The sequence below is a fragment of the Vicia villosa genome, unplaced genomic scaffold (genome assembly GCF_029867415.1).
Source record: "Vicia villosa cultivar HV-30 ecotype Madison, WI unplaced genomic scaffold, Vvil1.0 ctg.003107F_1_1, whole genome shotgun sequence".
Classification (NCBI taxonomy): domain Eukaryota; kingdom Viridiplantae; phylum Streptophyta; class Magnoliopsida; order Fabales; family Fabaceae; genus Vicia; species Vicia villosa.
In genome coordinates this window covers 193,074-207,374 of record NW_026706115.1, presented here as the reverse complement: position 1 = coordinate 207,374, position 14,301 = coordinate 193,074, and the positions used below count along the sequence as shown (strand labels likewise).

Here is a 14,301-nt window from a genome sequence, read left to right as displayed (position 1 = left end):
CCACTTTTCCCGCTATGTTAAGGTGGATCCCCCTCCAAACGGCCAATCTTTTTCTCAAGTGGATGGTAAGGTCCTTCCACAAGGATACCTTCCTAGGACTACCTCCAACTTTAACACCTAGAAATTTGAAAGGGAAAGAACCTATCTTGCAAGAGAGAAATTCCGACGCCGCATTGTGAAACCAATCTCCAACATTAACGCCATAAATATTACTCTTATAGAAGTTAACTCTTAATCCGGACATCAATTCAAAGCCCTTAAGAATAGCCTCATGCTCCATAGGTTTTCGATGTCTCCCTCCGCCATAATAATGGTATCCAGTGTTTTAAAAACCGGACCGAACCAGCCGGTCGGACCGGACGAACCGGGAACCCGTCAGGTAACCGGTCTAGTTCAATTGTTGGATCGGATATGTCGTTAAACCGGTATGAACCGGTGTAAACCGGTAAAACCGGAAAAACCGGCGGATTTCCTGAACCGGTGTTTTAAATGCATTTTTTATTTTTTTATTTTTTTTTTATTTTCAAAAATTTAAAAGATGTAGTTTTGATTATTTTATTGAAAAGTAAAAATATAAAATAAAATAAAAAATAAAAGTAAAGATGTTTCAGATACGGTTGAATTTGTTGCAGATGATTTTGATTTTGAAGAAGGAAATTCCAACATTGAAAAAAATTTCTTCCTTAAAATTAAATTTAGTAGACAATTAAGTTATTTTATTATAAATTATTCAATTAGATTATGTTGCGATTAAATTTTGTTTGCAAATATACTTTGTAATTCTGTACTATGTATGATACCTATGTTAAAAATTTGAATTTAAATTATGAACTTGTGAATTTATTAATGAAATGATATTTTTTAAAATTTAAGTGTCAGTTATATTTTGTAGAGACTCAATCATTATGTTCGACATGTTTTATACCTAAATAATTTTGTTATAACGACTGGTCTATTCAACCGAGTTATCCGGTTTAGTCATGCGGTTCGACCAGTCACACAGTGGTTCGACCAGTAAACCAGTGACCCAGTACTCTTATCGGTTTGATGTTTGGTCCGGTTTTTAAAACACTGATGGTATCATCCGCAAACTGCAACATCTTGACCTCCTCGATATCGTTGATCTTGAAACCCCTGAACTCCCCGATTTCACAAGCCTTCCTCATAAGCATCTATTTCACAAGCCTTCCTCATAAGCATAGATGCGACAAACTAAGAACACTTTTATTTGTTTAACTTTAAATTTTCAAATTTTATCATCAATGTCGCCCATTTTGAATTTTTATAAACCTAATGATTAAAATAAGGGTTAATACCTATTTTCCCCCTGCCATATAGGCGACATTTGAAAAACCCCCCTGCAAAAAAAAAAGTTGCAAGAATTCCCCTAACATTTGAAGATTCTCTCATTTTAAACCTTCGTCAGATCCAGTCATCCAAAATGCTTACGTGGCATGTATTTTTTTGATTTTTTTAATTTTTTTCGTTGACTGGATAGCCCAGGTGGTTTTTTTATTTTATTTATTTATTAATCTTAATTCCATGTGGCAATTATTATTATTATTTTATTGTCAAGTTGTTAAAATGCTAAATATTAAAGCTAAAAAACATAGTCTCAATGGGAGTTGAACCCATGACACCAAACTTACTAGAAGCACAACGTTACCACTCAGCTGCAGCTTTGTTCTTGTCATTTAGTTGCCTTTGCTAATACTTAATAGATTCTGAAAACGTTATTATAAACCAAAGAATCATAGTTAATTGCTATTTAAAACGTTATTATAAACCAAAGAATCATAATTAATAATAGATACTTTTATATGGTTCAGTTAGTATAAACTAAATTATTAATTATTATATAAAACATAAAAATATTTTTATATGGTTTAGTTAGTATAAACTAAATTAATTATATTAATTAATTTAAAACTAGTTTAATTAATCTAGTTAAATTAAAACTAGTTAAAATATAAATGCAGTATGCTATTTAATTAGTTATAAATATAATAATGTTTTAAATATAATATAACTGCACTATGCTATATAATATAAATGCAGTATGCTATTTAATAACGTTATAAATATAATAACGTTTTAAATATAATAACTAAATTTAATTAAAACTAGTTATTTAATTATAATAACGTTTTAAATATTAATGTACTAAGATTAATATTTAAACTAATTATGTAATTAAAAATAAACCAAATTAAAACTAAACTAAATTAATTATATTAATATAGTTAAATTAAAACTAGTAAAACCTATTTAAATTAAAATGCAGTATGCTACTAATACCATTCAAAATATTCAATGAACAAAATAGACCAATGGCTTAGTGAACAAAACATTTTTATTTAATAATTAAAACGTATGTTTTTATTTAATATTTAAATACATTTTATTTAATTTAATACATTTTAATTGTATTTGTTTAATAACTTTAAATACTAAATAAAAAATATTTTAATACATTTTTATTTAATAATTAAAACGTGTGTTTTTATTTAATATTTAAATACATTTTATTTAATTTAATACGTTTTAATTATTTATTTACAAATTTAAACGAATACAATTTAAAACTATAATTAAAAAAATATTGTTGTAAATATTAAAATCAAATAATAAATATTAAAAAAATACATTTTTGTAATAATTAAAAATGAAAATAATAAATAATTGAAATAAAAATAAATATTTTAAAAAAATAAAAAAATTAAGTTAAATAGTAAAAAGATTACAGAAAAAATAAATAAAAAAACAGAAAAATGAAAAAATGAAAAAAAATTGTTAGAAAACATAACATGAATATTTAAATTACTGTAAGAGAATATTATAAGATTTATTCGAAGCATTAAAAAGACAAGTTAAATCAAGTGGCCTAGTGGTTTTAGCCTTGTGTTGATATATTGATGGTGTGGGTTCAACTCCCACCAAAGACAAAATTTTTGGACATTAATATGCTTTCTAATATAAACTAAGAATTTATATAATAAAAAATGCTTACTTGGCAATATAAATAATAAATAAATAATATAAAAAGCCACATGGGCTATCCAGTCAACAAAAAAAATTAAAAAAATCAAAAAAATACATGCCACGTAAGCATTTTGGATGACAGGGGGGTTTTTCAAATGTCGCCTATATGGCAGGGGGGAAAATAGGTATTAACCCTTAAAATAACAACAAATTGAAATAATACAAATTAGAAATTAATAATAAATAATATATATGAAAAACAAATAAAAATATATAATAATTAAAATAATATAAAAATAAAAATTCAATTAACAATAAAAAACAATATAAATAATATATATATATATATATATATATATATATATATATATATATATATATATATATATATATATATATATATATATATATATATATATATATATATATATATATATATAATATATATATATATATATATATATATATATATATATATATATATATATATATATATATAAATATATATATAATTTATTAAAATTGACACTATACTAACAATTATTATTATGTTTATAATTATTATAAAAATAATAATTTAAAAATAGAATTAAAGATTATGTGATATGATAGTTTAAAGTTTATAAGCATTTTATAATAATAATAATAAAAATAAACATAATAAAAATTAAAATAATACAAATATATAATTTGCACTTACTTGACAGTTATATTTTATTTATATATGTTATTTTCTACATGTATTATATTATTTTATAAATGTCAATTTAAATAAAGATTTTAAATTTTTTAAAATTTACACAATATTAAAGTATATAATAAAATCTATTTATTTCCTTTAAAAAATTGAAAATTTTGATAAATAATAATAAAATAACAACTCATAAATAACAATTTTTAGATTCTTAAAATTCAACATAATTTCAAATATTATACTAAACTAATATATAATAATTTTTCAAATAAATTCATCAGGAAAAAAAAACTAAAAATGTTATCATTGAGGCCATGAAAAATGATATTCAAATGAGCATATTAACTACTTTCTACAAAAATTATTAAAAAAAAGTTATGAATGACAGGTTGGAGAAGGTTCTGCACAGCATAGTTAGCCCCTGCCAGGCAGCTTTTGTACTTGGGCAAAATATTGTTGGCATAAGAACTTCTAACAATTGCAGCCTAAGAAAAATTCAAAATAAACCATTCATTCTACCCTTAATTCAACTTCAACTTTTCTCTATTGAAAATCAAATTTTATAGCTGCATATTTGTTTTATATCAAAGAAATCAAAATAAAGTTCAAATTTCAACCATTGATAAGACACATAAGTTGATGTTCCAATTCACTATGATTTAGTTGCATTCATGTGAATTTCACTAAATTGCATTGGCCTCTTCTCCTATACAAGGAATCCTATGTATAAAATTTGTTCCCTACAATAAAATACTATGTTGATTAGACAGATAGTTAGTGCAACAATACATATAATATCTTAGGTAAAATAATCCCTAATCAATGAAAATTCTAATAACACAATTTTATATAATTTAAAGACAAGTTAATCAATTGTCATACTATTTTTGTGATTACATAAATATCATAATATAGACCACATAAGAGCTGCAAATTTCAAGAATATCATGTGTTTTTAGAGTGTATTGCTATATTTGATCAAATGATTTTTCGGTAGAATAGAAAAAGAGCGAAAATTCTTGGAGTAAATTCTAAGACCCTTTGGAGGGCACTTTATTGCATCAATCACAACATTTTGAAGATCGTCAACATTCACATCTATCTCTTTAAACTTCAACCTAACAAGTTCCAAAGTTTTAAGAGATTTATTTTCAATCTTGATGCTATTGAATCCTTTTGAATGATACAAACCTAACTTCTCCAAGCCAAAGCAATTTTGAAGAATTCCATTGATTGTGCTATCCACCATGAAAACACACCATAGCTTCAAAATTTTCAACCTTTGGCAACTTTCAAATGCAGGTAAAATTGAATCTTCAAGATGGTAATTAGTCAACTCAAGTGAACTCAAATTTGAAAATAGGTTAGGCTGGAAATAATCCTTCTTATTTTTATTTCTATAAATACAAAATAAACTCAAAGAACTTAAATTTTTTCTCTCCACACAAAACTCTATCCAAGTGTTCAAATATCCAAAATGAAGACACCAAGAAAAATGTACGAAGGAACAACTAACTAAATCGCCTAGGTGTTTATGCAATGTATTGTTGACAATTTCAGCATATTCCCCAATATTTAGTCTAGTTGATCTTGTGTTACTACCAAAAACTAATTTTTGTTTCTCGGAGGTTTGCCATTTGATAACAATCAAATTCAAAGTGTGAAACATTTTTTCATAAATGTGGCCACGTTTTGATAAAATGCTTGTTCTAAATATTTCTTTATTGGAAAGATGCGATATTATAAAAAGCAAAATATGATCCGGCAGATTATTTATGATGTCTTGCACTTCAGGGTTGTTTCTTGATTTCTTCCACATAGCTTTTATTTTGCAGACAATCACAATTTACAAGATATCAACGTCACTCTAAAAAGCAAAATATGTATGCAATGAATATAATAATAACCATACAATGTAATTCGATTGATACGTCCGGCTACAATGGCTTTGGTGGAGCAAAAGTTAAATTTAAATAACAAAAACAATATGGAAGCACAAGTTAGGGCTGAATAATAGCAATTGAATAAATTCATTAAAACGCTTATGTTCAAAATTTAATTCTTCCTTTATTTTTGCAACATATCAACAACAATTTTCTTGACACGACAGATTAAAAATTAATTATCAATAAATATGATTTAAAATAAAAATATTTTTTTAATTTAAAAACTTACTCCAAATCTTGTCCCTCTATTCATTAATTATTTATATAAAATTTTCAAAAAAAATCAACAAATTTTATATATTAAGTAAAATAAACATCATAAAAAAATTATATATAAAGTATTTGAATATTAAATTCATATGCCAAATATAATAACCGGAAAAAATTGATAAATATATATATTATAGTGTGTACATATATTATTAGGTCCGTGTCGGCCAACCGAGCATGTTATCGGCTTAATCAATAATCCCCCTAGGTCCGCTTACCGGTTGCGGCCAGTTATCGGCTTAATCAATAATCCCCCTAGGTCCGCTTACCGGTTGCCCAAGAAATATAAGAAATATTGTTTTTGCCTCCCGCAGGAATCGAACCATGTACCTAGGGGATAAGTACATATTCATAGCAATTCCTGCTACCAATTGACCATATGGTCAAGTGGTAGCAGGAATTGCTATGAACATGTACTTATCCCCTAGGTACATGGTTCGATTCCTGCGGGAGGCAAAGCAAAAACAATATTTCCAAGCAAAAACAATATTTCCTGGGCAGCCGATAAGCGGACCTAGGAGCCAGTAACATGCTCAAAAATAGTTTTCTCTATTTTTGGTTTTTTTTAATTTTAAATGAATTTCTTTTTTATTTCATTTCTTTAATATTTTAATACGATTTTGTAATCTATGTAAAAATTTATAGATTTTCATAGTGTGCTTAAAGTGAATAAAATTTTGTTTTACTAAGAAAATAGTAAAATTTAATTTTTATTTTAGTTTTAACCACTTAAAAAAATATTATTTAATTTATTGTATAATATTGCATACTATTGTTTAAAAAGTATTAGTTGAATTTATATATAATTGAACTTGATTTAAAGAAAAACATGGATAAAATTTTGTTTTGTTTAGAAAATATTATTAAATATTAAAATTCACGTTTTTTTTTATTTCTTATCCATTTAAAAAAATCATTTTTAATTTTTATTATATAAAACAGTATTTACCCACTTAAAATACACAATGAAATTTATAAGTTTTAAAATAAATTTCAAAATTGTATTAATAGATGTTAAATAAAAAAAATAAAATAGTGAATATAATGTACATAATAATTATTTTGTAATCGAAAAAATTATCACTTACTATAAAAAATGTACATTATAAAATGTACAAAATCGTATTAAAAACATTAAAGAATTTAAATAAAAGATAAGTTTGTTTAAAATTAAGAATAATATTTTTTTATTAAAAATTATGATTTTTTAAGAAATATTTAAAATCATAATTTATTATTTACTTTAGTTGAATATAATAAAAATTAATATAAAGAAAATACAAATGTTGATTATTTTAAAAATAAGAAGAAACTATTTTTTATTAATAATCAATAATTTTTTTAAAAATATTTAAGAATTCTAATTTTTTTATTTATTAAATACTTAAAAAAATCATATTGTTATTTATTACCAAAAATAGAGGAACCTATCTTTAGAAAGAATCATGTGAATAATGAGTCAAATAGAAGTCATATAATAACCGTTAAATTTAAGTACAATCAATGGTTATAAAAGAGTGTAACACTTAGTGTAATTTGATCTCTCCTCATATATATATATATATATATATATATATATATATATATATATATATATATATATATATATATATATATATATATATATATATATATATATATATATATATATATATAGAGGAGGGATCAAATTACACCCGAAGAGTTACACCACGAATTACACTCGTTCAATAACTACATCTCGAAATAATATTTTTTAAATTCAACCGTTGGATTGAAACATAATATCATATAGATCATACCTATAAAGTTTGAGCTTAATCTATAATGATTTACTATGTCATCAAGATATCCAAAGATTAACGTCAAAATGAGCTTTCATATAACGTTAATTTTGATGTTATTCAATGACATAGTAAATCATTATAGATTAAGCTCAAACTTTATAGGAATGATCTATATGATATTATGTTTCAATCCAACGGTTGAATTTAAAAAATATTATTTCGAGATGTAGTTATTGAACGAGTGTAACTCGTGGTGTAACTCTTCGGGTGTAATTTGATCCCTCCTCATATATATATATATATATATATATATATATATATATATATATATATATATATATATATATATATATATATATATATATATATATATATATATATATATATATATATATATATATATATATATATATATATATATATATATATATATATATATATATATATATATATATATATATATATATATATATATATATATATATATATATATATATATATATATATATAATTTTTTTCTTAACAGTATTTCTCTTAAATTTTATTTTTAATTTCTTAAATATTATTTCGTAAAACTAAAAAAATGTTAAAAAAATAATAATAAAATTTTTTCGATGGTCACTGATTCCTACCATATTTTAATTTATAAATTTTTTCAATATATCGTTAATATTTTGATCATAGAAAAGTTTAAGTTTTAAACATGATCTGAATAAAAATAAAATGCACTCAGTAGTATAAATTCTTAATATTTTTATTTGATATAAGAATTTTATAAAGTAAAATAAATATATCAAAATTCTATAGTGGTAGAAGACTATATACTTATTACTGTAATTTTTTTAAAGTAATAAGGATAAAATTACTTTAAACTAAACTCACTGAATTCATAGATAGAAATTAAAGATTAAAATAAATGAATAACCTAAAAAAAAAAATTTATAATATTCGAATACGTGTTTCTTCAATTGTCTTTTTCTTGATGGTAGCATCTTCTCTATTAATGATGTTCTTCGTGGGAAGTGATGGTTCAACGGTAGCATTCAACTATAGTTGCAATAACCAAAAGGGGCCAGCAAATAAAATGTTTTTTTCTAGTTGGTAATTCTTCAGGGTTTTGGCAAATTCTCCTAAAGATTCATAAATAGAGCCCATGATCAGTTGACTTAAGCAAATCTTGCACACTGCATGAAGCTAGTTCGCTATAGTTAAGAACTTTTTCGCTACTTGAAGTGACTTCGAGCAGAAGATTCACTTTGACAACCAGAGCGCTAAGAAGACAATATACTTTTCTTAAGAAACTTTGTCGGTCGAGGTGTCATGGTGGCCAAAGATGAAATGAGCGAGGGTTGCTCATTTCATGCAGTGTTTTGGCAGGCGGTAGGATGCATTAACACAAAAGGTCGAGAATTTGGAAAATAAAAACATCCTTAATAACAAACTATAAAAATAAAAATGGAAAGAGAAACAATAACCCTGAAAATTAAACTTATTAAAAATTAACCTCAAAAATAATTGATCAACTCCAATCAATTAATTTCATAATAAATCAAAAGATGAAATAACCAAAATGATGGATTTTCATAGGGGTGAATAGATGGAGGAGGGAAAGTCAAACAGATGGACTCAACCAAACCATGAAAAAAAAAAAGAAATAGTAAAATAGAAGATCCTATAAGAAGATGAGTAGTCAACTCAACCAAATTGAACTAAATCAAACCATTTCAAATTGAATTAATCCAATCTAGTCCAATACAAACCAAGCAAAATAAAATCAAACCAAACGGAAGAAATAAAACAAAATCAAAGAGAATTGATTCAAATCAAACGAAATCAATTTAAAAATAATCAAATCTTACAAAATTATTTTAAACCAGATTAAGTCATACCGAATAATTCCTAAACTAACAGTGAGAGAATCACCAAAAATCATACATAATCAAGTCTTGTCTTCAAGCACAAAATGGAAGACGACATACCAAAACAGTGCCAAAAATAGCTTAACAGTTCAATGGAATTAATTTTTTCATCAATATAATCAATGATCAAAACAAAGTAGGGAAGAAGAAAGAGATTGGAGTTTCAACAATGTGAATATCATAACTTGTAAAAATAAAAAATTACAAAGAAAATATATATTAAAACATAAACAAATTAAACTATTCTTAGCCTAATTATAGTCAAATATTCATTACGTATTATTTAACCATACTCATTTGAATTTCACAAAATTACACTCGTATCTTTATGACGAAACAATTCATTCTTCTAAGGCAAAATATCATGCTAAACAACATATGAATAAAAAAAAATTCGCATTCTTTTGCAAAAGTTTTAAGAGTTAAGAAAATCAACAAAAGACGCCATAGGAACATTCTTGATTTCATAGTCTTCAAAAAAGACTATTCTTTTTTTCTTTCTTTCTTTAAAACAATGGAGAGATCCCTAGAAGCTTTTGATAATGATAGTAGATCTTTTGCTTCCTTCACAATTGTTGAATCACAAATTACATACATCTTTTCCATCATGTATGCTCTCGAAATCAAATATTTTGCAAATAACACTTCTTGCTCCTTGCCAGAAAATCCCTTCAATGTGACAAATTTTAACTTCTCAAAGAACTCATAATCTATTTCTCGTGTCTCCCAGAACATTGACTTTGGAAACAATAGAGCACAATCATCAAAAGTTGAAGTTTTTTTTATCTGGAAAACATAATTACATTTCAAACATTATAATACATATAAAAATGTCAATATTTAATATGTATATTCTTAAAAGTTAATAACACAATGAAGATTAAAATATAAAAGGTTTCTAAAGTTTATAATCACATACCTGTATAGTAATGTTTAGAGTATTGAGGTGATTGCAAGTCTTTAATACGTAGGAAAGAGCTAAAGCTTCTCTTATGTTATTCAAATCCAGATCAATTGACAATGTCAAAAGATTTTGAAAAATATTTATTGATTGAGATTCCTGCATAAAAGAGATGGTTAGTCAATGAACATAATATTTTAGCCATAAAAAAAGTAATATTTTTTTTTTGTATATATAAATATCATAACTGAAGCCACACAAAAAATTAAAACTGAAAAAAACTTACGAAAAGATCACTGCAATTTTCCAGAATATCTTGTGTTTTTAGAGTGTCTCGCGATTTTTTATCAATTAATAATTCGCAGATAAGCAACAAAGTCGGACGATTCTGAGGGTAAGTTGTGAGACTCTTTGGAGAGCCGAATTTGGGGATAGAACAGAAACTTCGAAGATTCTGAGAGTAAATTCGAAGACTCTTTGGAGGACAGACTATAGAATCAATCACCAGATTTTGAAGCTCCTCAACATTAACCTCTATCTCTTTAACATCCAGCCAAATAAGCTCCAAACTTTTAAGAGACTTATTTTCAATCTTGATACTATTGAATCCATGTGAGTTAATCAAACTAAACTTCTCCAATCCAAAACAAAATTTCAAAATTCCATTGATGATACTCTCTTCTTCCATGAATATATTATCCAACTTCAAAATTTTCAATTTCTTGCAACTTTCAAATGCTGGTAAAATTGTATGTTCGAGTCGGTAATTAGTCAACTCAAGTGAATTCAAATTTGAAAATAGGTTAGACTTGAAATAATCCTTCTTAACTTTATTTTCACAAACACAATATAAACTTAAAGAACTTAAGTTTTTTCTCTCCACACAAAACTCTATCCAAGTGTTCAAATATCCAAAATCAAGACACCGATGACAATGCTTGAAGGAACAACTAATCAAATCACCTTTGTGTTGTTCCAATGTTTTGTTAACAATTTGAGCATATTTCATAACATCATTTTTTGTCACTACTTTCTTCTTACGTGATGAATCTGCGTTTACCATGCGAGTTAATTCAAAATCAAAGTGCGAAACATTTTTCCATAAATGTGTCCAACGTTTTGACAAAATGCTTGTTCTAACAATTTCTTTAATGGAAAGATGAGATATTATAAAAAGCAAAATATGATCCGATAGATTACTTATAAGGTCGGGCACTTTACGGTTGTTTCTTGGTTTCTTCGACGGTAGATTACTTATGAGGTCGGGCACTTTAGGGTTGTTTCTTGGTTTCTTCGACATAGCTTTTTTCGGCAAACAATCACAATTTGCAAATTATCAATGTCACTCTAGGGTTTGATCACTCAATAATAAAACTCAGAGGCTAGATAGATGTGTACCTGGAATGAAGTTATGTTGATACCTTAAATAGCCATGGTGGAAATTCAAATTAAACCTAAAACTCGTGTAGCACAAATTAAATTCACATAAAAAATTTAATTCTTCCTTAATTTTCGCAACAAATCAAAAACAATATTTTTTTTAGAAAACAGATTTAAAATTTAATTCTTCCATAATTTTCGCAACAAATCAAAGGTAATTATTTTAGATTTATATCTATCAATAATACATTTTAGTGTCGATTATAAATTCCCTCGTGGGACATTCTAAAGTCCTCTACAAAATTATTTTCTAGTAAAATTAATCTCAAAACTTTAAATTCTCTAATAATTCATCAAATTAAAGACGTTAAATATGATATAATCTCATGAATAATTTAAATCTCTTAGCGAAATCATTTCAATAAGCGGATTTTAATTAAACGATTAATCAAAAATAAAATAAAAATTACATTTTCTATCCATTTAACAATATTTATAATAATTTTATTATTCAATTGTTTACCTTTAAACAATTAGTTTATCATTTTCTTTACTAATACCAGATCCAGATAAATTTTGAAATTTTAATTCATGCTAAATTTAATTATTTAATGGTTAATAAAAGTTAAAGACAATGAAAAATATTAAATTAGAATTGTCCTTCATCAATATTTAAATATATTAAATTATGAACATTTATATATGTTAAATTTCTAATCAATAGTGTATTCCCTTTTATTTTTCATTCATTTGCAGTTGTCCATATGAAGAGATGTTTTTATTAATAAGCAATGAAATTATAAGGGAGTATAAGGGATACTCTGTCCAAAAAAACAAACGAAAAATTCCTACAACTCAAAACAAGAGTGCGGTAGAATATTCCAACTATAAAAATTACAAAGATCCACCAGTTTGTAAAACGAACAAAGCTAACTCCAAGAGGTAAACACTATCTCTGACATACATTCGGTGAAACTAAAGATCTCATTTTTGAAAGTAACTGCATTTCGCTTTAGCCATAAACTCCAAACCGTAGCTAGCCAAATCACCACCCCAATAGTCCTCTTGGTCAAGCAACTTGAGAGAATAAATGAAAAATAGAAGAATGAAAAACTTGGGTTTAAAGGTATGAAAAATGGAGTTTTAAGAGAGATTTTGGTGATTTTCAGTGTGTTTGAGTTCTGAGCCTTCTTCTCTATTTATAGAGTTTGGAAATGAGCATTAGAAGTTAATGGAATTGACTTTGGTTGTGTTTCAGTGTTGGTTTTTCTTTCAAGTTGCAAAAGTGTTTCAAAAAGCATCATAGTTCCCATTAAAGATGGAGTGATTCACGAAACAATAGGGAGGCTTTTTATGATCTTAGGGTGTTACTTCTTGGCTTTTAAATGGAGTGTGATCAAAAGAAACACTTTGGTAGCTAAATTCAAGAATTGTTGGATCAAAGTGTTTTTTATCAAAATGGAAGCGAAGCCTTTGGTTCAAAAATGGTATGAAACTTGAACAATGCCTTAAACACTTAGGTAATGCATTAAGGATTTGTGTAAACCACTCATTATACTGAGATTTAGAAGGAACATAACTTGCAAAGAAAGATCACATGGTCTGAATTTGGTTTTAAACATGAAACTTAACATGAACTTGGACCTCAAAACAACTTGAACATGTCAAATTCACCTCTTCGAAACTTGGTGCTCAAGTAAGATATTAGACTATTTGGAAATATGAGATCACATACTACAACTTTCATGTTGAGAACTTGAAAAGATTCAACTTGTATCTTGGAGAAAAATAGCCATCAAGATTGAAGAAATAAGTTGTTTGACACTTAGAAAATTTTCTAAGTATTTGACATTTTAACAACTTTGAAACACCAACTTGATCACTTCATAACTTCAAATTCTTGTGAGCTTGATTCATTATTTCTATAACATTGAAGTATGAAATTCCATATTTAAGTACATCTCTTGGGTATGAAAAATGGTTGCTTGAGGAAGAAGTTACAAGCTTGTAAAGTGGGCAAAATGAACATGAGATTTTATAACTTTTAGAAAAATTTCAAAACCCTAATTTCACATCTTTGATTCTTTTTCTTGATTTTCTTGATTAAACTTAATAAAATGAAACTAACAACCATATTTTCATGATTCTTGACTTGAGAAGTCCATGATTGACCAAAAATCTCAAAAGTCAAACTTTGTCCTTGAGCAGTTGACTTTTCATCAAATGAATTCCAAAACTTCCAACATCAATGTATCAAGATTCTCTAGCCAATTGAGACATATGAGTGGGATATGAGGAAACATATAAGAACTTTGAATCATGTTTCAAACCATTAGATCATGCCCTGGTAAAAAAGTTAACATTCCAATAATCTCGGTAAAAACCCTAATTTGGTGCACCATATGAATTGGAGATTGATGATCTTGGATTGATGCACACTTGA

At 25.8% G+C, this 14,301-nt stretch overlaps 1 protein-coding gene across 1 annotated transcript; it reads right to left on the bottom strand.

Annotated features, from left to right (window-relative positions):
* Window positions 1–10,060: 10,060 nt before the first annotated feature.
* On the bottom strand, window positions 10,061–11,778 carry LOC131640417 (F-box/LRR-repeat protein At3g26922-like). The gene is made up of 4 exons (XM_058910812.1): window positions 11,430–11,778; window positions 10,765–11,216; window positions 10,497–10,637; window positions 10,061–10,363 (listed from the first exon to the last, which is right to left on the bottom strand). The coding sequence occupies exons 1-4, from the start codon at window positions 11,776–11,778 to the stop codon at window positions 10,061–10,063; spliced, it is 1,245 nt and encodes a 414-aa protein (XP_058766795.1).
* Window positions 11,779–14,301: the final 2,523 nt, after the last annotated feature.

Bases quoted from the DNA above. Each gene is read 5' to 3' on its own strand.
- LOC131640417 (XM_058910812.1), bottom strand. From the start codon at position 11,778: ATGTCGAAGAAACCAAGAAACAACCCTAAAGTGCCCGACCTCATAAGT. The intron at 11,217-11,429 runs GTTGTTCCTTCA...CAATTTTACCAG, and splicing joins ACACAAAGGTGATTTGATTA to CATTTGAAAGTTGCAAGAAA. The intron at 10,638-10,764 runs GTAAGTTTTTTT...TCTTTTATGCAG, and splicing joins AAAATTGCAGTGATCTTTTC to GAATCTCAATCAATAAATAT.